The sequence below is a fragment of the Leucopleurus acutus genome (assembly GCF_964270905.1).
Source record: "Leucopleurus acutus genome assembly, chromosome: 15".
NCBI classification, from domain to species: domain Eukaryota; kingdom Metazoa; phylum Chordata; class Mammalia; order Artiodactyla; family Delphinidae; genus Leucopleurus; species Leucopleurus acutus.
The window spans coordinates 34,660,041-34,683,348 of NC_139157.1; the positions used below are offsets into that span (position 1 = coordinate 34,660,041).

A 23,308-nucleotide genomic window follows, 5' to 3' on the forward strand; every position below is an offset into this window, starting at 1 on the left:
GTTAAAGGAAAACTATCTCACACATGCATTTAACCATCCTGTCCACTGTAATTTTACTGTCTGGTCTCAGAAAGGGGCAGAAAAAAAGTTTGGATGATACTTTTTTCTTTGACTGTTAGTTTCTCCTTAGGCAGATATTTTTGTCATCTCTTCTTTTGAGTCCAATTTTCCTAAAGTTTGTTTATGTCAATGGCTCTTGACAAACTGATAAAATGTTTCCAGAAAGCACATGGATTTGGAACTCTCTCTTGTTATGTTTATATTAGGCTTTGTTTTAAAGGCAAGTGAGACTGCTTCAAATAAAACAACTCCAAGCTTCCAAGAAACAGTTAAGAGAAGGCAGAGACGGGCAGAAACACCCCTTCACTAACACTCACACGGTTGCCATGGACCTACATAAGCAGTGGGAGAACACAGAGACTAACTGGCGCAAGGAAAAGATGGAATTACTGGACCAGTTTGACAATGAAAGAAAGGAATGGGAAAGTCAATGGAAGATCATGCAGAAGAAGATAGAAGAGGTACAGGTTGATTTGTTTTGAATGCACTGGAAACTTAAAACTCAGAATGAAAATTCTGTTGGTTTGTTTTGTATTGGAAACTATTTTTACTTTCCAATTTCACCTAAAAGATGCATGTCTCAGTGATATTTACTAGACCAAAAATAGCATAACCTAACCCAATGTTACCGTAGAGACTATGCTAATTTATAGCTTTGCATGCAAATTGGAACTTGAAATGTCTTTCTAAAGTGTATCAATTTATTATTTTCTGACTAGAGTGCTGTGGTATCAAAAGTGAGGTATGTATTTTGCATAAGTTTTCAAATTCCGGGCCCAGGATGAAAACAGAAGAAAAACATAATTGGTGGAACATGTTTTAGTAAAATTATAACTGGGCATTAAAACACAGATCTTTTCAGAGATGACTTATGAATAATGTCTACTAAAGGCAGTTATGTATTAGATAATTCAGTATAATCAAAAAGAGCATCATATATCAAAAAGAAAATGGAGGTGGACATGGTATTTATCCTGGCAAGGTGTGACACATTTATTGGCACATTTATTTGGAAAGAATTTATAAAAAATGACATGCCGAGACTCTGATACAAATAATAATTTTATTCCTTCACGCTGTTTGGCCCAGAATATTTCCTTTAAGTATCTGCATTGATGTATATTCAAGCTTGTTCCAACTGAAAATTATTTATACTTATCTTGCTTTCTTGTAACATTCCCTGCTGTTGACTTACATGGTTTTGTGCACATTGCCAAGGCAGTTGTTTTAACAGACTCCTTGGCCTTTATTCACAGACAATCAAAGCTGGTGCTTTATGTGTTTATAGTGCAAATATTTTTCTTATTAACAGCCCTATAATTGGTTATAAATAAAATACAAATTGGCATGCTAAAAGGAAAAACAAAAAAGGATAGCCATGTGACTATTCTAAAATAGAGCTGAGAAGGCAGGCCTGTAGCAGATGATTACAGATTGAAAGGAGAATTTACTTCTCATCCTTCTATAGTTTGGAAAATGCGTTTTGCTTGCTCTCTTAACTCCTCCACCCAGAGGCTCAGATTGGATCAACAGGGAGATGGCTAGGTCAAATCAAAATCCACAACTTCAATTCGAAACCTGAACTCATTGGCTTCCAAAGGTTTGGAAGGTCCAGTTAGTAACAATCTCAGATAATTCTAGCATCCAAGCAAAATAATTAAGGGAGTCAGGATTAGTCTAGCCAGTTGTTTAAGCCATGTAGCTAAGATGTTCTGCTGTCTGGTTAACTTTGTTATTGTCAAATAATTATTCTGACAGCTCTGTAGATTCCATCTATGGAAAATATTAGCCTTATCAATTAGCAGGCGTTAAACATAGGTGATAGTCCATAGAAATACTGACAGAAGGGCTGGAATATTTTTTTCTTTATCTTGGATAGTAGCTGTGCTGCTGTTTATGTCATTCTGCCTGCAGTATACAACACCATACCTGGGAATATGTTTAGATAATGTGCTTACCCAAACTACCCACCCAGAGATGATGCTGTTCAATACCTGAATACTAGCACTGTGCTCCCCTTATCATACTAATATAGTTGCCGCTCAGTATACATGGGAGATTGGTTCCAGGAGCCCCCGTAGATACCAAAATTCATGGATGCTCTCAAGTTTCTTATATAAAATGGCATGGTATGTATGTATTTTTTCCCACTCCCAGCTTTGTACCTGTAAGAATGTACCTTCTTAGAGGCTACAAAGCTGGGAGTAGAGAACAGGAGGACATTGTCTTCACATATCACAGAAAATCAAGACAATATTTTTAACTAAAATTAAAAATCAACACTTGGAAAAAATGTAACATGCCACAAGCATAATAGACTGTATTTCTTTCGTATCTATCACTAAGCTCTGTGTATTAAATCAGACACAACTTATTAAGCCATATATTAGAAAATTATACATTTCCCGGTGCATGCATATAACTTCTGTGATTCCAAGTAAAAATGTCCTTAGTGAGAGGATCAGTGCTGGGTATTAAGATGCTAATGATTCTTTGTTCAGCGACTATCCACAATCATTGCATTTGCTATTACAAAACAAAGATGTACGTACTTGGATCTTTGAAACCTAGACTAATCCAGATAGATACCCTTAATAGAGTTAATAGATGCCTGGCAATTTTTTTTTTATCACATTGCCATCTTTCCTGATTGTCTCCATTGATCAGATAACCATTGAAAACAGCTAGGTACCAAGTAACACAGATTTCCTTTTATAAAATAAATGGTTTTCCATCAATAATATAATGATATTTGTTTATTCATACTTCACCTAAGTCCCGAAGAGAATTTAGGATGTCAGATAAAATTCTATGTAAGGTAAAGTATTCCAAAACTAGAAGAGAAAGATGAGATGAAGACAAGAGGAAGGATCCTTTGTGAAATGCATGCAGCAAATCTGTCTTTCTAGTAAGTAACAAAAAATGATCAAATGCATATTTCTCAGTATTCAGAAAACAAAAGCAAACCTATTTCCCAGAAATAACACTTTTGTCCCTGATTTTGCAACTAAAGCAATTTTGTTTCCACCCATGACTCCTCTAAAAGAGGACAGTGCTACCAATAGCATCCTTAGATTTAGCATGGTGTTTTGAGGGTTGCTTCTTATAATGTCCCTCAAATTCAGCCAAAATTATAATGGCCACAACTGTTCAGTACAGATAATTTTACAGGGGCCAAAGCAGTTGATTCATGGCTGCAATTTGATGCTATCCTGACTTCATCCAACTACAGATTTATAAGTATTTAGGGCATAAATGCATGGCATATCCTTCAGGCATTAACTATGTTATAGTGCTTCACTCATCTGAGATTTGGGTAAGTATCGAGCAGCAGTAGATCTGTTATTCTTTTTTTTTTCCTTTAACATCTTTATTGGAGTATAATTGCTTCACAATGGTGTGTTAGTTTCTCCTGTATAACAAAGTGAATCAGCTATACGTATACATATATCCCCATATCTCCTCCCTCTTGTGTCTCCCTCCCACCTTCCCTATCCCACCCCTCTAGGTGGACACAAAGCACTGAGCTGATCTCCCTGTGCTATGCGGCTGCTTCCCACTAGCTATCTATTTTACGTTTGGTAGTGTATATATGTCCATGCCACTCTCTCACTTCATCCCAGCTTGCCCTTCCCCCTCCCTGTGTCCTCAAGTCCATTCTCTATGTCTGTGTCTTTATTCTGGTCCTGCCCCTAGGTTTTTCAGAACTATATATATATATATATATATATATATTTTTAGATTCCATGTATATCTGTTAGCATACAGTACTTGTTTTTCTCTTTCTGACTTACTTCGCTCTGTATGACAGTCTCTAGGTCCATCCAGCTCACTACAAATGACTCAATTTCATTTCTTTTTATGGCTGAGTAATATTCCATTGTATATATGTGCCACACCTTCTTTATCCATTCACCTGTTGATGGACACTTAGGTTGCTTCCATGTCCTGGCTACTGTAAATAGAGCTGCAATGAACATTGTGGGGCACGACTCTTTTTGAATTATGGTTTTCTCAGGGTATATGCCCAGTAGTGGGATTGCTGGGTCGTATGATACTTCTATTTTTAGTTTTTTAAGGAGACTCCATACTGTTCTCCATAGTGGCTGAATTAATTTACATTCCCACCAACAGTGCAAGAGGGTTCCCTTTTCTCCACACCCTCTCCAGCATTTATTGTTTGTAGATTTTTTGATGATGGCCATTCTGACTGGTGTGAGTTGATAACCTCATTGTAGTTTTGATTTGCATTTCTCTAATGATTAGTGATTTTGAGCATCCTTTCATGTGTTTGTTGGCAATCTGTATATCTTCTTTGGAGAAATGTCTATTTAGGTCTTCTGCCCATTTTTGGATTGGGTTGTTTGTCTTTCTGATATTGAGCTGCATGAGCTGCTTGTAAATTTTGGAGATTAATCCTTTGCTAGTTCCTTTGTTTGTAAATATTTTCTCCCATTCTGAGGGTTGTCTTCTCGTATCTTTTATGGTTTCCTTTGCTGTGCAAAAGCTTGTAAGTTTCATTAGGTCCCATTTGTTTATTTTTGTTTTTATTTCCATTTCTCTAGGAGGTGGGGCAAAAAGGATCTTGCTTTTGATTTATGTCATAGAGTGTTCTGCCTGTGTTTTCCTCTAACAGTTTTATAGTGTCTGGCCTTACATTTAGGTCTTTAATCCATTTTGAGTTTATTTTTGTGTATGGTGTTAGGGAGTGTTCTAATTTCATTCTTATACATGTAGCTGTCCAGTTTTCCCAGCACCACTTATTGAAGAGGCTGTCTTTTCTCCATTGTACATTCTTGCTTCCTTTATCAAAGATAAGGTGACCATATGTGCGTGGGTTTATCTCTGGGCTTTCTATCCTGTTCCGTTGATCTATATTTCTGTTTTTGTGCCAGTACCATACTGTCTTGATTACTGTAGCTTTGTAGTATAGTGTGAAGTCCTGGAGCCTGATTCCTCCACCATCAGTTTTTCTTTCTCAAGATTGCTTTGGCTATTCGGGGTCTTTTGTGTTTCCATACAAATTGTGAAATTTTTTGTTCTAGTTCTGTGAAAAATGCCATTGGCAGTTTGAGAGTAGTTTGCATGGAATCTGTAGATTGCTTTGGGTAGTATAGTCATTTTCACAATGTTGATTGTTCCAATGCAAGTACATGGTATATCTCTCCATCTGTTTGCATCATCTTTAATTTCTTTCATCAGTGTCTTATAGTTTTCTGCATACAGGTCTTTTGTCTCCTTAGGTCGGTGTATTCCTAGATATTTTATTCTTTTTGTTGCAATGGTAAATGGGAGTGTTTCCTTAATTTCTCTTTCAGATGTTTCATCATTAGTGTATAGGAATGCAAGAGATTTCTGTGCATTAAGTTTGTATCCTGCTACACTACCAAATTCATTGATTAGCTCTGGTAGTTTTCTGGTAGCATCTTTAGGATTCCCTATGTATAGTATCATGTCATCTGCAAACAGTGACAGTTTTACTCTTCTTTTCCAATTTGGATTCCTTTTGTTTTTTTTCTTCTCTGATGGCTGTGGCTAAAAGTTCCAAAACTATGTTGAATAAGAGTGGTGAGAGTGGGCAACCTTGTTTTGTTCCTGATCTTAGTGGAAATGGTTTCAGTTTTTCACCATTGAGAACAATGTTGGCTGTGGCTTTGTCATATATGGCCTTTATTATGTTGAGGTAAGTTCCCTCTATGCCTACTTTCTGGAGGGTTTTTATCAAAATGGGTGATGAATTTTGTCAAAAGCTTTTTCTACATCTATTGAGAGGATCATATGATTTTTATTCTTCAATTTGTTAATATGGTGTATCACATTGATTGATTTGCATATATTGAAGAATCCTTGCATTCCTGGGATAAACCCCACTTGATCATGGTGTATGTTCCCTTTTTTTTTTTCTCGTGGTACGCGGACCTCTCACTGTTGTGGCCTCTCCCATTGCAGAGCACAGGCTCCGGACGCGCAGGCTGAATGGCCATGGCTCACAGGCCCAGCCCGTCCGCAGCATATGGGATCTTCCTGGACTGGGGCATGAACCCGTGTCTCCTGCATCGGCAGGCGGACTCTCAACCACTGTGCCACCAGGGAAGCCCCATATGTTCCTTTTAACGTGCTGTTGGATTCTGTTTGCTAGTATTTTGTTGAGGATTTTTGCATCTATGTTCATCAGTGATATTGACCTGTAGTTTTCTTTCTTTGTGATACGTTTGTCTGATTTTGGTATCAGGGTGATGGTGGCCTCGTAGAATGAGTTTGGGAGTGTTCCTCCCTCTGCCATATTTTGGAAGAGTTTCAGAAGGATAGGTGCTAGCTCTTCTCTAGATGTTTGATAGAATTCACCTGTGAAGCCATCTGATCCTGAGCTTTTGTTTGTTGGAAGATTTTTAATCACAGTTTCAATTTCAGTGCTTGTGATTGGTCTGTTTATATTTTCTATTTCTTCCTGGTTCAGTCACGGAAGGTTGTGCTTTTCTAAGAATTTGTCCATTTCTTCCAGGTTGTCCATTTTATTGCCATATAGTTGCTTGTAGTAATCTCTCATGATCCTTCGTATGTCTGCAGTGTCAGTTGTTACTTCTCCTTTTTCATTTCTAATTCTAGTGATTTGAGTCTTCCCCTTTTTTTCTTGATGAGCCTGGCTAATGGTTTATCAATTTTGTTTATCTTCTCAAAGAACCAGCTTTTCTATCATTTCCTTCATTTCTTTTTCATCTATTTCTGATCTGATCTTTATGATTTCTTTCCTTCTGCTAACTTTGGGGTTATTTTGTTCTTCTTTCTCTAATTGCTTTAGGTGTAAGGTTAGGTTGTTTATTTGAGATTTCTCTTGTTTCTTGAGGTAAGATTGTATTGCTATAAACTTTGTCATGTTTTCATTGTCATTTGTTTCTAGGTATTTTTTGATTTCCTCTTTGATTTCTTCAGTGATCTCTTGGTTATTTAGTAGTGTATTGTTTAGCCTCCCTGTGTTTGTATTTTTTACAAATTTTTTCCTATAATTGATATCTAGGCTCATAGCATTGTCAGAAAAGATACTTGATATGATTTCAATTTTCTTAAATTTACGAAGGCTTGATTTGTGACCCAAGATATGATCTATCCTGGACAATGTTCCTCGAGCACTTAAGAAGAAAGTGTATTCTGTTTTTGGATGGAATGTCCTATAAATATCAATTAAGTCCATCTTGTTTAATGTATCATTTAAAGCTTGTATTTCCTTATTTACTTTCATTTTGGATGATCTGTCCATTGGTGAAAGTAGGGTGTTAAAGTCCCCTTTTATGATTGTGTTACTGTCAATTTCCCCTTTTATGGCTGTTAGCATTGCCTTATGTACTGAGGTGCTCCTATTTTGGATGCATAAATATTTACAATTGCTATATCTTATTCTTTGGTTGATCCCTTGATCATTTTGTAGTGTCCTTCTTTGTCTCTTGTAATAGTCTTTATTTTAAAGTCTATTTTGTCTGATACGAGAATTGCCATTCTAGCTATCTTTTGATTTCCATTTACATGGAATATCTTTTTCCATCCCCTCACTTTCAGTCTGTATGTGTCCCTAGGTCTAAAGTGGGTCTCTTGTAAACAGCATATATGCGGGTCTTGTTTTCGTATCCATTCAGCCAGTCTATGTCTTTTGGTTGGAGCATTTAATCCATTTACATTTAAGGTAGTTATCAATATGTATGTTCCTATTACCATTTTCTTAATTGTTTTGGGTTTGTTATTGTAAGCCTTTTCCTTCTCTTGTGTTTCCTGCCTAAAGAAGTTCCTGTAGTATTTGTTGTAAAGCGGGTTTGGTGGTGCTGAATTCTCTTAGCTTTTGCTTGTCTGTAGAAGTTTTAATTTCTCCGTGGAACCTGAATGACATCCTTGCTGGGTAATCTTGGTTGTAGGTTTTTCCCTTTCATCACTTTAAATATGCCCTTCCACTCCCTTCTGGCTTGCAGAGTTTCTGCTGAAAGATTACCTGTTAAACTTATAGGGATTCCCTTGTATTTTATTTGTTGTTTTTCCCTTGCTGCTTTTAATATTTTTTCTTTGTATTTAATTTTTGATAGTTTGATTAATATGTGTCCTGGCATGTTTCTCCTTGGATTTATCCTGTATGGCACTCTCTGCCCTTCCTGGACTTGACTGACTATTTCCTTTCCTATATTAGGGGAGGAATATAGGAAACAATCTCTTCAAATATGTTCTCAGTCCCTTTCTTTTTCTCTTCTCCTTCTGGGACCCCTACAATTCTCATGTTGGTGTGTTTAATATTGTCTCAGAGGTCTCTGAGACTGTCCTCAATTCTTTTCATTCTTTTTTCTTTTTTCTGCTCTGTGGTAGTTATCTCCACTATTTTACCTTCCAGGTCACTTATCCATTCTTCTGCCTCAGTTATTCTGGTATTGGTTCCTTACAGAGAATTTTTAATTTCATTTATTGTGTTGTTCATCATTGTTTGTTTGGTCTTTAGTTCTTCTAGGTCCTTGTTAAATGTTTCTTGTATTTTCTCCATTCTATTTCCACGATTTTGGATCATCTTTACTATTATTACTCTGCATTCTTTTTCAGGTAGACTGCCTATTTCCTCTTCATTTGTTTGATGTGGTGGGTTTTTACCTTGCTCCTTCATCTGCTGTGTATTTCTCTGTCATCTCATTTTGCTTAATTTACTGTGTTTAGAGTCTCCCTTTCACAGGCTGCAGGTTCGTAGTTCGCATTGTTTTTGGTGTCTCCCCACAGTGGGTAAGTTTGGTTCAGTGGGTTGTGTAGGCTTCCTGGTGGAGGCGACTGGTGCCTGTGTTTTGATGGATGATGCTGGATCTTGTTTTTCTGGTGGGCAGGACCGCATCTGGTGGTGTGTTTTAGGGTGTCTGTGAACTTAGTATGATTTTAGGCAGCCTCTCTGCTAATGGGTGGGGTTGTGTTCCTGTCTTGCTAGTTGTTTGGAATGGAGTGTCCAGCACAGTATCTTGCTGGTTGTTGAGTGGAGCTGGGTCTTAGTGTTGCGATGGAGATCTCTGGGAGAGCTGTCGCTGTTCGATATTTCATGGAGCCGGGAGGTCTCTGGTGGACCAATGTCCTGAACTCGGCTCTCCCACCTCAGGGGCTCAGACCTGACACCTGGCCGGAGCACCAAGACCCTGTAAGCCACTCAGCTGCTAGTGCTGGAGGGTCTCCTGCAGAGGTGGGGGGTGGCTAGGGCTCGGCTGGGGCTCACGGCCAGGATAAGGATCTGGGAGCAGAAGTTCTCTGTTATTCTTTGAATAATAGATGTAGTGCAGATATACATTGTGACTGTAAAACGTAGAGTCATTTGCTTTAATAGTTCTCTGAATGTCTTTGGAATTTGACAAGCTTTCCCAGAACACAAGCCTGAAGAGAAAGCCAGTAATAGCCTGCATGTTAAACTGAACTCTCAAGAACTAATTTGGGGCCCACTTTAGCATAGACTAATAGATGATCAACGCCTTAGAGTTCTATTGTATTACCTAGGACAGGGTCACATTTGTTTTAATTACGACAGGAAACATTTTTTGAATGTATGTAGCCTTCCAAAAAAAAAAAAAAGTCTCAGAATTACCTGTCCCTCAACAATGTAACTTCCAAAAGTAACATATTTTGATTGCAAAATGTCTACTTAGGGACAGAATTAGCTGAGTTACTGTATGAGATTGTCACCTATTTAGATAGTTAAATGTTGGCATATAGGATCATATATTTTTAAAATATGACCTTAATGTTAGGTAAACTCTTGCTTCTCTCTGAAAGCAGTTAGAGAGCATTGCCAGTAATTGATTCGAGTCATTCCAATTTTGTTAACAGTGCTTCTGTATCATCATGATATCTATATATAAACACAGGTTTGTTTCATTTTTGAATGGGTTGATTTCTACTCAGAAGAATAGAAATTACCATCCATGCTTTGACCTACTGAAAGTAGTCTTTATGGTTCCTCAAAGTTGTTCCTGCTAATCCAGACTTTAGAAATGTTATTTGGAAGCATAAGCATTAATACCATGGGGTAGTATATAGTAATATGGCAAAGAGAACTCAGAACAGTATGCTTAGTATCAAAAATATTGAGAAAGTGGATTAGGGGGAAATTTTTATCTTTGTTTTCTTTACAGCTCTGCCATGAAGTAAAGCTTCGGAGGAAAATCAACATGAGTGAACGTGCGATTATTGATCTTGATCGTGAAAAGGCCATTCAAGACAAAATGACGGAATCTTCTCCAAATTATCCCAATTCAAGACAATGTGAATTTACAGGGATGAATCACAGGGATGGTCTGGGGAAGAAAGGTAAAACAGAGCAGAGCTTACTCAGTGAAAGAAATCAAATGTGTAAGGAACAAAAAACAATCAAAAAATCAAAAGTAGGGTTAATGGATTCTGTGGCCACAGACAACCAAAAGGAATGTGAGACCCCGCCTGACCTGAGGACTTCTGAGGAAGAGAACAAGAGGTGCTCTGGTGCCCTCAACACAGTAAGTAAGCCAGGATTGGCGTAGAACTGTTTCTAAAGACATATTTACATTTCAAAGGGCTAACATGCTATTGCTTATATGTATAAAGGCTCTTGAAGAACTTGCCAAAGTTAGTGAAGAATTATGCAGCTTTCAAGAGGAAATTCGAAAGCGTTCTAACCACAGAAGGTAGGCTGGTACATCTATGATGATTTTTATGTTGGAAAATCAAAAAGAATGTTGTTTTTAGTTAATGAATCCAAACTTCCTTTAGCATCTAACACTTTGTTAGTGAGAATTAATAATGCTGTTAAAATACGTTATCTTAGGAGATAAAAACTTAAATTGTATGTTTCTCTGTTCACTAATTCTTAAAGCAAATCTTCTAGTTCTCTTTGTAGTTTGACTCTTAGGCATACTTTACTTTTTTGGTGTTTAGTGAAGTTATACTAACCATAATAAATTAACAAGTATACTCCAATGGAGTTCTTTTTTATTTTGAGTATTTGGCCAGTGGAAGAGTATACTGGCTTAATCTAGCTAAATACATCTTTAAACTATGTCAAATTTAACAATGGTGTTTTAATTATATAATGATGTTCTACTGAAACATTTTGAGCCATTTATTTTTCTACATTATTATATATATAATGGAAGCATTCATAATTTTCAGAATAACATATTATAAATATGTACACACATACATATTTATACTGTGCTGTAAAACATGCTCTTTCAGTTCAGAAGCACCCTTATAACTGTAAGGGTAGGTTTTAGCCAAATTGAAAAATAAATTGGAATTCTCTACAAGTTAAGTAAAGATGGATTGTTCTAAGATCACCGTTTATCTCCTAGTGGGGCAGTATACTTCTCTTAGAAGCTATAGGAATGTGGACCCTTATTTTTCTTTAGCGTTTTGGAAGCTCAGAGAGAATTTTTGTACTGACTTGCAACAGATTTTCTTACCCAACCATGATTTTTACATAATTTTGCCTTCCACTTTTCCACTGAGCTTTTGCCTACTACTCTCTGCTAATGGGTATTTGTCTGCACTTTATTGTAAGCTATCTCGTAATATAAATTGAAGAGATATAAATATGATTTATATGTATCAATATGATTAATTAATGTTAATTTGTGAACCCACATTCTTGCAATATTTAGGTTTTTGTTTCAATAGTTCTTACTTGCCAATTTGTTTTTACAAACCACACCTGGTATAAAGTTCTCACTGCCACTTATTGCCTTTCAAGAAAAGCTCAAAATCCTTAGTATGTAATTCAAAGTCATTACAGTTTGACCTAATATTTCTCTTTTATTTGCCGTCATCTTTCCCACTTTTTTATATTCCATCCACACCAGAGTACTCACTGTTCCTTGAATAGCCACACTATTTGTACTGTAGCTCTCTTTTGCTTATATGTCCTTTATAAAATTTTTAAAAAGATGATCACTTTTCTTTTATGCCCAAATAACACCTTCCATTTGGTATTGCTCATGTCTGTTTGCACTTTGATTCAGATTTCTGTCACACTACTTAGAATGTTATTTCAAATTCAAGGGGAGGAGTTTGAGCTCAGAAGACGTTATAAATAGGAATTCAGTAGGCAAAGTGGATATAAGGAAATGGCAAGAGAAAACCTATAGAAGTGGGAACGCCAATAGCAGACACCCAAGAGACTACACACAGTCGAGTCTGAGTGTAGGTGAAGTTTAGGTAATAGAAAAAAATGAGAGACACAGTTAAAAAGGTAGCTTGGGTCAGACTATGTATATAGTGTTGAATACAACACTGAGAGGTGGCCTTTATGCTGCAGTAAAGGGACTTGAAGTTTTGTACTATGGGATTTATATAAAAATAATGTTTAAGGAAGTTGTGACTCCTTTTCCTATAACAGAATCCATTGCTTTAGCCCCAGTGTCTTTTAAGAGTTTATCATAGGGCTTCCCTGGTGGCGCAGTGGTTGAGAGTCCGCCTGCCGATGCAGGGGACGCGGGTTCGTGCCCCGGTCCGGGAAGATCCCACATGCCGTGGAGTGGCTGGGCCCGTGAGCCATGGCCGCTGAGCCTGCGCGTCCGGAGCCTGTGCTCCGCAAAGGGAGAGGCCACAACAGTGAGAGGCCCGCGTACTGCAAAAAAAAAAAAAAAAAAGCTTAGCATAAATAAAGTCATCACTAATATACCCTGTTTTATAATTGTCTAGGATGAAGTCAGATTCTTTTCTCCAGGAAACACCAGTTGTAACTAATATGCCTTATGGAGATCACACAATCAACAACAACCAGTGCATTACTCCAACCAGTTTAGAAAAAGAGAAAAAGAAAAATAGAAAGAATCTGAGCTGTACTGATGTTTTCCAAAACAATTCTAAGAAAAAAGGTGGAATTGATAAAACTGATCTGCAAAGAAATGAAACCCCACCAGTTCCTCCTCCAAGAAGTACATCTCGAAATTTTCCCAGCTCATGTTCTGCACAAGCCCATGAAAGTCTGAAGGAAAGTTCAGACCACAATGGCTGGGTGGCCCAAGAAGGTCAAGGCAAAAAGAACTGCAACCCTCATTTCCTGTGGAGGCACGACGAGATGCCTACGCTGTGTCTAAATGAAAGGAAGACTTTGAAAGATGGTATCACAGTTTCTTCTTTGGCACCAGAAACCAAAATAGATAAAAAGCCTTCATGTAATGAAAATGTTGGACTTACCGTGTGGTCATGCGACACTGGGATTGGTGCAAAAAATAGCCCCTCTACACCATGGTTTCAGAAAACCTGCTCTATTCCCAATAAGCCAAAATATGAAAAGGTGATTCCAGATCACCCTGCTAAATCTCATCCTGACCTTCACGTAAGCAATGTCTGTAGCTCCTTGGTGACACAGAGCAGCAGCCCGCTGAGAAGTTTCAGTTGTGGCTTTGAAAGGACTACTAGGAATGAAAAGCTGGCAGCAAAGACTGATGAATTTAACAGAATCGTATTTAGAACAAATAGAAATTGTCATGCAGTACAGCAAAGTCAAAGCTACTCAGAACCATCTGAAGATCTTCAGCCCTGTGATACTTTAATTTCTTGCACAGATAACATCTCAGAAAGTGACAGTGTTTCTGACATTCTGAAAACCAGTGCCCCCATGCCTGTGCCCAGGGAAAATGTGCATGATAATTCCACCAAAAAACCCACAACAGGCCTATTCAGACAAATGCAGGAACACATAAGCCCTAGCAGTTACCGGAATATGCTCCACGAGCATGACTGGAGACCAAGTAACTTGTCTGGCCGACCAAGGTCAGCTGATCCCAGGTCAAATTATGGTGTGGTGGAAAAGCTGCTGAAAACCTATGAGACATCAGCGGGGTCCGCATTGCAAAATTCTAAATGCTTCCAGGCTAATTGGACCAAATGTAATTCTGATGTCAGTGGTGGAGCCACATTAAGTCAGCATTTTAAAAAGCTCCAAATAGAACAAGAGCTTCAGCAAAAGCCAGCTATGTGTGGAGCACAGCAAGCGAAGCAAGGAGCAGATCGGAAAAAGGTAACTGAGGTGAGAAAGAAATGTAACATATTTTGGTAGAACTGCATCCATATTTAGCAATGGCTCAGAGTTCAGTCAGTTGCCCATTCATATAAATAGAAGGTAGGCACGTGTTTTGACATCTTCTTAGTTCCTTGACCCTTCATTTATGAATAAATATAAACCTTAGAGTTGTAACTCAACATGAACTTTTAAAAGCATAGTTTTTAAGTCTGGGTTTAGCACATTATAACTTTTATTTAAATTCTGAAATGGCACAACGCAATCTAATAAATTAAATTCTTAAGAACCTCAAAAAGATCAAATGTTTGCTGTGTTTCTTTCTTGAAAAAACATTCTGAATGTGCATCTGTTCATTTATAGAATCTTATCCTGTTAAAGTGTTTATATTTTTAAAAGTACATGGGAGGTATTTATAAATAACCTGCACTTTTCGGTTATTAGCTATGGTTGGTTCAGTCATTCCCAGAATTTGATTCGTGTTCTTCCTCAGGGGATTAGTCACATGAATATGAGTTTGGGTGAAAAAAAAATCATTTAAAATAGTGCCTTATGCAGTTCTCTTATTGTGGAGCTAAAAGGCAGTATGTGAAAAGAAAAATGATAGTATAGCGTAAAAAAATTTAAGGTCATTATTATTTGTATAAATTCTTTGTGTGGAAATTGCCTGCCCCCCAAAAAAATGGGTATTTAAATAAACTGTTATCCTTTCTTTATTCCAGTTTGCTTGCAAAAGAGTATAATTTTAGAGGAGAAAAAGAGGTTGAAGAGATTTGTATTTACAATGAAGAGCTATCCATCAGCACATTTTATGCATAATTTATAAAAAGTTACAAGGTGACATACTGTTATAATTAGCCAATGCTTTGAAAATCCTGGTTTTACATAGTGCGATGTATATGCACCATTGTTTTAAACGAGGCAGGTTGCCTCCTTCTTGTGTAAGAAATTATTTTTATGAGGCTTTCAAGCCCTACAAAAGTATCAGTTTACATATAGTTTATCAGAAACTTTGCCTGTTTGCCCAAAGTACAAATAATTAATCCTGCTTTTCTATTTCTGTTTTTTTTAGTTGAGCCCATAAATACCTGTAAGGTCCTGTGGCTTCAGATGGGAAAGGAAAGCACATATAAAATCATCAGCCAAAATTCTCATGAACAAATATTACTAAATATCTCCTATTTTTGTACTGATAGGAGGTTTGGGAAGGGTCCTCTGCTGTCGATAGGAGCAGGTTTACAAAAATAACACTCCAAGGAGAGAAAAAGCAAATGCAGGTTACTTTCATAGAAATAAAGGTTGTCCTTACTGCCCGTCTCAGGTGAAAGAGCACAGGCTTTGTTAAGAAGGTCAATAAGAATCAAAGTACAAAATGTGTCATGAAAGCTTTTTAACTGTTTCTTAATGGCAAGAGTCCTAGAATGCTTTTCTTCCATTAAAATAGAAAGAGAAGTAGGAAGAAATGAAAGAAAGCGAAGGGAAGAGAAGGGAAAAGTTTTCAGTCTTCGGAAGATACCCAAGATAGATCGCAACTCTTTCTTAGCAAATAGAATGAAGTTATATTTTAAAGTATTTTGATGATAATTTTGAAAGTTTTTAGAGATAGTAACAGTGGTTCTTAGTGGAAAAAAAAGATAGCATCAGACAAATCATCTGATGGTTTGTGTGTCTCTTGCTTATGATCTCTAAAAGTATCAACTTGACATAAAATAACTGGACATAAATTAATGCTTCTTTAAATTATTATCTTTAAAAAAAACCCAGTAAAATATCCTAACACTCCACTAAGGAAAACTTTAGTTCTATCATATCAATTTTATCTAACATGAACCTTTGAGTTCTAACATAACATTAACTCATAGTTAGTTCTAAAAAGAAATCGGTTGTATTAAAACTTGTCAGTGTGGAGATCTACAAGATTATCAAATGCCATATTCATACTAAAAGTGAATTGTTTTGATTAAAACATTCAAGACCAGGAATAGCTTCTTTAATTTTCAATGCTTTTTCTTGCTTGTAAACACGGTAATACAATACATTAATCCTGTAGTTGGGATCCATAATATATCAAGCTCATTGTTGGTGCCTGAATAGTGAGATGAATGTCTTCATTTGTGTCTTAAGGAATCCGTGGCAGTGAAATGCTCACATGGAAAAGGATTTTCCCGACCTGCTAGACCAGCAAATCGCCGTCTCCCATCCAGGTGGGCATCCAGATCTCCATCGGCACCCCCTGCCTTGCGGAGAACTGTCCACAACTTTCCCATTTCTCTGCGATCAGAAGCGTCGATGGTCTGAGTCTCTGGCCTGGATTGCTGGATTACAAAAGTCCCAGTTGCCAAACAGAGTATTCTGAGTGTTTACAACCAATTCTGTCTCTTCTGTATTTTTCAAGATTACTGGGACAATTGAAATCTTAACTTCCCATCAGTCTTCAGTGTTTTTAATCTATGGAACAGTTATCCTCCTGTATTTTGATTTTTTAGATCAGAATTTTTTAATGCCATCCGCATTAATTTGCCAATATGATTTAAGTTGAAACAATGTACTATATTGTATATTCCAACTTTCTTGCAAGTGGCAGAAAGCAAGGTTATTTGCATGGCCGTGTGTTTTGTAGGTGCATGTGTTGATATAGGAAGTATCAGTATGTATTTAGATAAGAAAAACTTATGTGCTAGTGTTGACTTTGAAATTATAACATGTATACCTATATATTCTTTGTGTTTATTTAAAATTTTTAAAAATATACAGTATTATTTATATTTTTTATACCTTTTAATAGGTATCCACTTAAGGCTCTTGAGGTACCTATATTAACTAACCACTTCCTTGGTCTCAACTACATACAAAACTAATTATACATATATCTAACGTTAGTAGATTTCTACAGACGACTCATAGTTCCTTAACCCATATAAAGATAGACTAATACCATTGATCTCCTTGTTTACTCTTTTAAATAAATAAAAGTGTCACAGGTTTAAACAGATTAGCCTCTAAAGCAAACATAAAATGTTCACAAAAGCTTTGATATATCATTCAGCAGTCTGTTGCGGCTTTCCCTGTATACTTGATCCTCAGAGCCAGCATCCTAAGACTGCTTTATAAACGACGTGACTAAACCATGAATTCATTTTGGCAACTTCAGTAACAAAATACCTTAAATAGGATATAAAAAGAAATTCAATTATGCTGAATTCTACTCTTTGGTAAAATTATAGTAAATTTTTGTTCAGCTACTTTATTTGGAGTCCTACATATTGAGAGGTAAGTTATTCACTTTTTCCTTTTTCTAACCTTTCCCCTAAAATTAGTAGATAAGAGACTAATTCAATTTTTTATTAACAAAGAAAATCAGGAATGATATTTCATTGAGAGCTGAATTATATTTCTTATAGTGTACTACATTAAAAAAGCCTTAAACTAACCTTTGGCATCCATGGGGCAGCATAAGGGGCAGAAACTTTTTTTGGGCCACAGTTCATGAACAGTGAGCATATTATATCTATATTGAGAACTGACAGAAATATGAATGTTGAGGTGCTTGGAATTCTACATGAAAGATCTTAGAAGCAACTTTGCTCTCCATTGTCTCTATGTAAAACCAGCTACATTATTAGATAGTAATTCTATTTAAGCTTTTCTTTTACTAGCAAAAAGGTTAAGGAATTCTTATGGCAAAAGTATTCAAAGAACCTTCTCCTTGTGATACATTCTAACAATTTAGAGAGATTCACTTCATTATACCATGACTTGAGGTAAAGTAATTAATTTTCAAATCCCAGACTGCCTTAAAGGCTCAAGACTGTTGCATGGTGATGGACAGATTCATACTTACCAATAGGAGAGCTTCCAGGAGTTGAGCAGAATTAAACTTCTAGAATGTGAGGTTGGAGCAGATGATAAGTAAAGGCTATAGATCCAGTCTTTTAATTCTTGTTTCTTTCAGGAATATCCTTTTCCATAGGAAGACTATCAGAGAAAAGTAACCTAGACATCAAATGATGTCACTCATATAATATGCTTTTCATCTAGAAGGGAGAAAACACTGGGGAGGTGGTAGCCTATGGCATAAAATGATGGACCTGGTAGGAAGATTCTGCTGTGTAACACTGGAGAGCCTGCCCAAGGGCTGTGTGACATAGCTGCTCCTCTCCTTCACTGCATTCCAGGTAGTCTGATGTGGATCTGTGGTTCCTAACTTGAATTACAAGTCAGAATATTGAAGATTGTTTTTTAAATTAGATCCTGACCTCACCCCATAATTACTAAAGCAGAATTTCCAAGGGTGGGGAGGGAATCTTGAGTCCTTAATGAAACAAAGCAAAATATTTGATGATTAGGGAGATTTGGAAGCAGTGACATTGATTCATACCCCAGTGGATGGGCACCATTAGGTAGTCATGTTACTTCTCTGGAACTTGCCTTTGTTATCTGTAAATTAAAAGGGTAATATTGTCAGGCATCACAATTTTATGCCACTTGTTCTAACCATTTGAATGAAAGAGGGGAACATGTTTTAACATCTTGTGTTGACAAAAATCATAGAATATTAGAGCCGAAAAAAACTTAGCATCTAGTCCAACTCCTTGATTGTAAAGACAGAAAAACTAAAACAAAGATTATTTGAATGTTCTGTTTTCTCTCTTTAAATATTTTACAATTTTTATGGAAAAACCTAAGAGTTAAATGGAAATTATCCTCGAAAATACATGTTTGATGTATCATGATTTTTAACCAGTAGTTTTTCTACTTTGGATGGGCACTTTCTTCCCAACATACCCTTTATTATGCCATCATTGCTGGATTTAAGGGATTTGTAAGCATTTCAGGAGCACTTGATTAGAAGTTTTCCCTGGCAGACTTTTTGGGGGTGGGATATCTTATATTATTTCAATAGAGGGTTATTGATATTATAGGTTGATCTCAGAAAGGAATAAGAATGAGGCAGAGAAGAGTGCTTGAGTTTCTGTGGGTGTGCATGTGTGCACACGCGTGCACAACCCTTGCCCGAGTTCTCCATATTCCCTTATGCCCGAAGCCAAATATAAATGATGTTGCATAATTCATTTTATCAAAAATTATCTGTAACTTTCATTTATTTTTACATAGACAACAAAGATGATGAGATATTAACATGCACAAAACGTGATTTACCTCTACATAGAGGATTTAGCCAGACTCCATGTCATCCTGAGAAAACATCTGGACCTAAAAAAGGAGAATCTGCTTTCCTACAAAGATTTTTTAAATTATTTTGAGGCACACTCGCTGACAAACAACTACTTGATAATAAAATCTCTTCAGTCATTGGAAGCTATCAAGTAAAATAGGTGGGGAAACACTTGCTGTGGCATCGGTGTACGTGAGGAACATTTTTATTTTCCTCCTTTTCTGGTGAAACTCCAGCTGAGAGTTTTTTAAAGTCTAATTTCAAATATGTACACAGTTCAACCTAGCTTCTCCTAAAATGTTTCTAGATAGTAGAGTCTAAAGACAAAGCCTGCCTGATTCCGACACCCGGCCGTAGGCCAACACATCTAGTTTCTCATGTACTGATACCATTTTCTGCCCATTTTTCTGCTTATTGAATCCGATTAAGTTTTGTTTGAAAAAGGAATACTCCTCTGAAATTTTCTTTTACATGATGAAATTAGTTAAATTATTTTTAGGCATATTACAATTTCTAATATAGTACGATTTTACTTCAAATTCTGCACATTTCTTCTTAAATAACAAGTACCTTTATCAGAATCTAGAACCATGACTTATACTCATTTTACTATAGCTCAGAAGATATGCTCCTTCAAAAAATGAGCTTCATGAAGCAAAAAAATCAAAGCAAAGAAAAAAAACTTGGGGGAGGAGTTTTAAGGCAAGTGTCTACTCAACATTTTTTCATCTTTGTCTCAGTGGGAAAAAAAATCATAAGACTTAAAATCCGACATATATTACAATGATCTCATGAATCCAACAGGTAAGACCAGCAAATTCTGAAAAAAAAAATTCTGCTTATATGAAGCTGTGATGGAGTCTAGAAATGAGAGAAGAATCTAGAATAGGAAGGACCTTAGAAACCACACAGAGCATTCTCATCTAGAGGAGAGAACCCCGAAACTTGGAGAGGTCTCCATGGCTGCCAGGGTTATAGGACCAGGAACCCAGCCAGATTCAAACACCAGTGGTTTGCCTCCTTGTACACCCATGTGCATCTGGGACTTGATGGTTTGCAAAGCACATTCATATGCCTTGACTTATTTACTTCTTAACAACAAGCTTCAAGGCAGCCATTGTGATTTCTCATTACAGAAGGAAAAATTAAATAGCCAAGATAATAGAATAAATATTTCCCAAGATAATGTTTAGAAATAAATAGGTGGCTCTTCGACTCTTAGTTCAGATTCTTTTCCCAAAGAAGAGAAGAGGAAGGCAAAGAGTGAATAGTTCCTTTTCACTTATGTTTTATGCATGACAATGGAATTGTTTATTTTGCTTTCATTGAGAATTTCTCTTAATTTTTTATTAACATCTTTATCGGAGTATAATTGCTTTACAAGGGTCTGTTAGTTTCAGCTTTATAACAAAGTGAATCAGCTATACATATACATATATACCCATATCTCCTCCTTCTTGCGTTTCCCTCCCACCTTCCCTATCCCACCCCTCTAGGTGTTCACAAAGCACCGAGCTGATCTCCCTGTGCTATGCGGCTACTTCCCACTAGCTAGCTATTTTATATTTGGTAGTGTATATATTTCCATGCCCGTCTCTCACTTTGTCCCAGCTTACCCTTCCCCCTCCCCGTGTCCTCAAGTCCCTTCTCTACTTCTGTGCCTTTATTCTGATCCTGCCCCTAGGTTCTTCAGAACCATTTTTGTTTGTTTGTTAGATTCTACATATATGTGTTAGCATACGGTATTTGTTTTTCTCTTTCTGACTTAATTCACTCTGTATGACAGTCTCTAGGTCCCTCCACATCACTACAAATAACTCAGTTTAATTTCTTTTTATGGCTGAGTAATATTCCATTGTATATATGTGCCTCACCTTCTTTATCCATTCATCTGTCGATGGACATTTAAATTGCTTCCATGTCCTGGCTATCGTAAATAGAGCTGCAATGAGCATTATGGTACATGACTGTTTTTGAATTATGGTTTTCTCAGGGTATATGTCCAGTAGTGGGATTGATGGGTCGTATGGTAGTTCTATTTTTAGTTTTTTTTTTTTTTTTTTTTGTGGTACGTGGGCCTCTCACTGTTGTGGCCTCTCCCGTTGCGGAGCACAGGCTCCGGACGCGCAGCCTCAGCGGCCATGGCTCATGGGCCCAGCCGCTCTGGGGCATGTGGGATCTTCCCGGACCGGGGCACGAACCCGTGTCCCCTGCATTGGCAAGCGGACTCTCAACAACTGCGCCACCAGGGAAGCCCTATTTTTAGTTTTTTAAGGAACCTCCTTACTGTTGTCCATAGTGGCTGTATCAATTTACATTTCCACCAACAGTGCAAGAGGGTTCCCTTTTCTCCACACCCTCTCCAGTGTTTATTGTTTGTAGATTTTTTGATGATGGCCATTCTGACCAGTGTGAGGTGATACCTCATTGTAGTTTTGACTTGCATTTCTCTGATGATTAGTGATGTTGAGCATCCTTTCATGTGTTGGTTGGCAATCTCTATACCTTCTTTGGAGAAATGTCTATTTAGGTCTGCTGCCCAGTTTTGGATTGGATTGTTTGTTTTTCTGATATTGACCTGCATGAGCTGCGTGTATACTTTGGAGATTAATCCTTTGTCAGTTGCTTCATTTGCAAATATTTTCTCCCATTCTGAGGGTTGTCTTTTCGTCTCATTTATGTTTTCCTTTGCTGTGCAAAAGTTTTGAAGTTTCATTAGGTCCCATTTGTTTATTTTTGTTTTTATTTCCATTTCTCCAGGAGGTGGGTCAAAAAGGATCTTGCTGTGATTTATGTCATAGAGTGTTCTGCCTATGTTTTCCTCTAAGAGTTTTATAGTGTCTGGCCTTACATTTAGGTCTAATCCATTTTGAGTTTATTTTTGTGTATGGTGTTAGGGAGTGTTCTAATTTCATTCTTTTACATGTAGCTGTCCAGTTTTCCCAGCACCACGTATTGAAGAGGCTGTCTTTTCTCCATTGTACATTCTTCCCTGCTTTATTAAAGATAAGGTGACCATATGTGCTTGGGTTTATCTCTGGGCTTTCTATCCTGTTCCATTGATCTATATTTCTGTTTTTGTGCCAGTGCCATACTATCTTGATTACTGTTGTTTTGTAGTATAGTGTGAAGTCCGGGAGCCTGAACTTCCAGCTCCATTTTTCTTTCTCAAGATTGCTTTGGCTATTTGGGGTCTTTTGTGTTTCCATATAAATTGTGAAATTTTTTGTTCTAGTTCTGTGAAAAATGCCATTGGTAGTTTGATAGAGATGGCACTGAATCTGTAGATTGCGTTGGGTAGTATAGTCATTTTCACAATGCTGATTCTTCCACTCTAAGAACATGGTATATCTCTCCATCTGTTTGTATCATCTTTACTTTCTTTCATCAGTGTCCTATAGTTTTCTGCATACAGGTCTTTTGTCTCCTTATGTAGGTTTATTCCTAGGTATTTTATTTTGTTGCAATGGTAAATGGGAGTGTTTCCTTAATTTCTCTTTCAGATCTTTCATCATTAGTGTATAGGAATACAAGAGATTTCTGTGCATTAATTTTGTAACCTGCTACTTTACCAAATTCATTGATTAGCTCTGGTAGTTTTCTGGTAGCATCTTTAGGATTCTGTATGTATAGTTACCATGTCATCTGCGAACAGTGACAGTTTTACTCTTCTTTTCCAATTTGTATTCCTTTTATTTCTTTTTCTTCTCTAATTGCTGTGGCTAAAACTACCAAAACTATGTTGAATAATAGTGGTGAGAGTGGGCAACCTTGTCTTGTTCCTGATCTTAGTGGAAATGGTTTCAGTTTTTCACCATTGAGAACAATGTTGGCTGTGGCTTTGTCATATATGGCCTTTATTATGTTGAGGTAAGTTCCCTCTATGCCTACTTTCTGGAGAGTTTTTATCATAAATGGGTGCCGAATTTTGTGGAAAGCTTTTTCTGCATCTATTGAGATGATCATATGGCTTTTCTTCTTCAATTTGTTAATATGATTTATAACATTGATTGATTTGCACATATTGTAGGATCCTTGCACTCCTGGGATAAACCCCATTTGACCATGGTGTATGATCC

General features: G+C 37.0%; 1 protein-coding gene across 1 annotated transcript; it reads left to right on the forward strand.

The window, feature by feature from the left end:
* Positions 1-343: 343 nt before the first annotated feature.
* KIAA0408 lies at positions 344-16,351 on the forward strand (the record flags this gene model as incomplete). The annotated part of the gene is made up of 5 exons (XM_082855482.1): positions 344-521; positions 10,188-10,547; positions 10,636-10,715; positions 12,730-14,062; positions 16,178-16,351. The coding sequence occupies exons 1-5, from the start codon at positions 387-389 to the stop codon at positions 16,349-16,351; spliced, it is 2,082 nt and encodes a 693-aa protein (XP_082711608.1). The 5' UTR covers positions 344-386.
* Between the last annotated feature and the right edge of the window lie 6,957 nt (positions 16,352-23,308).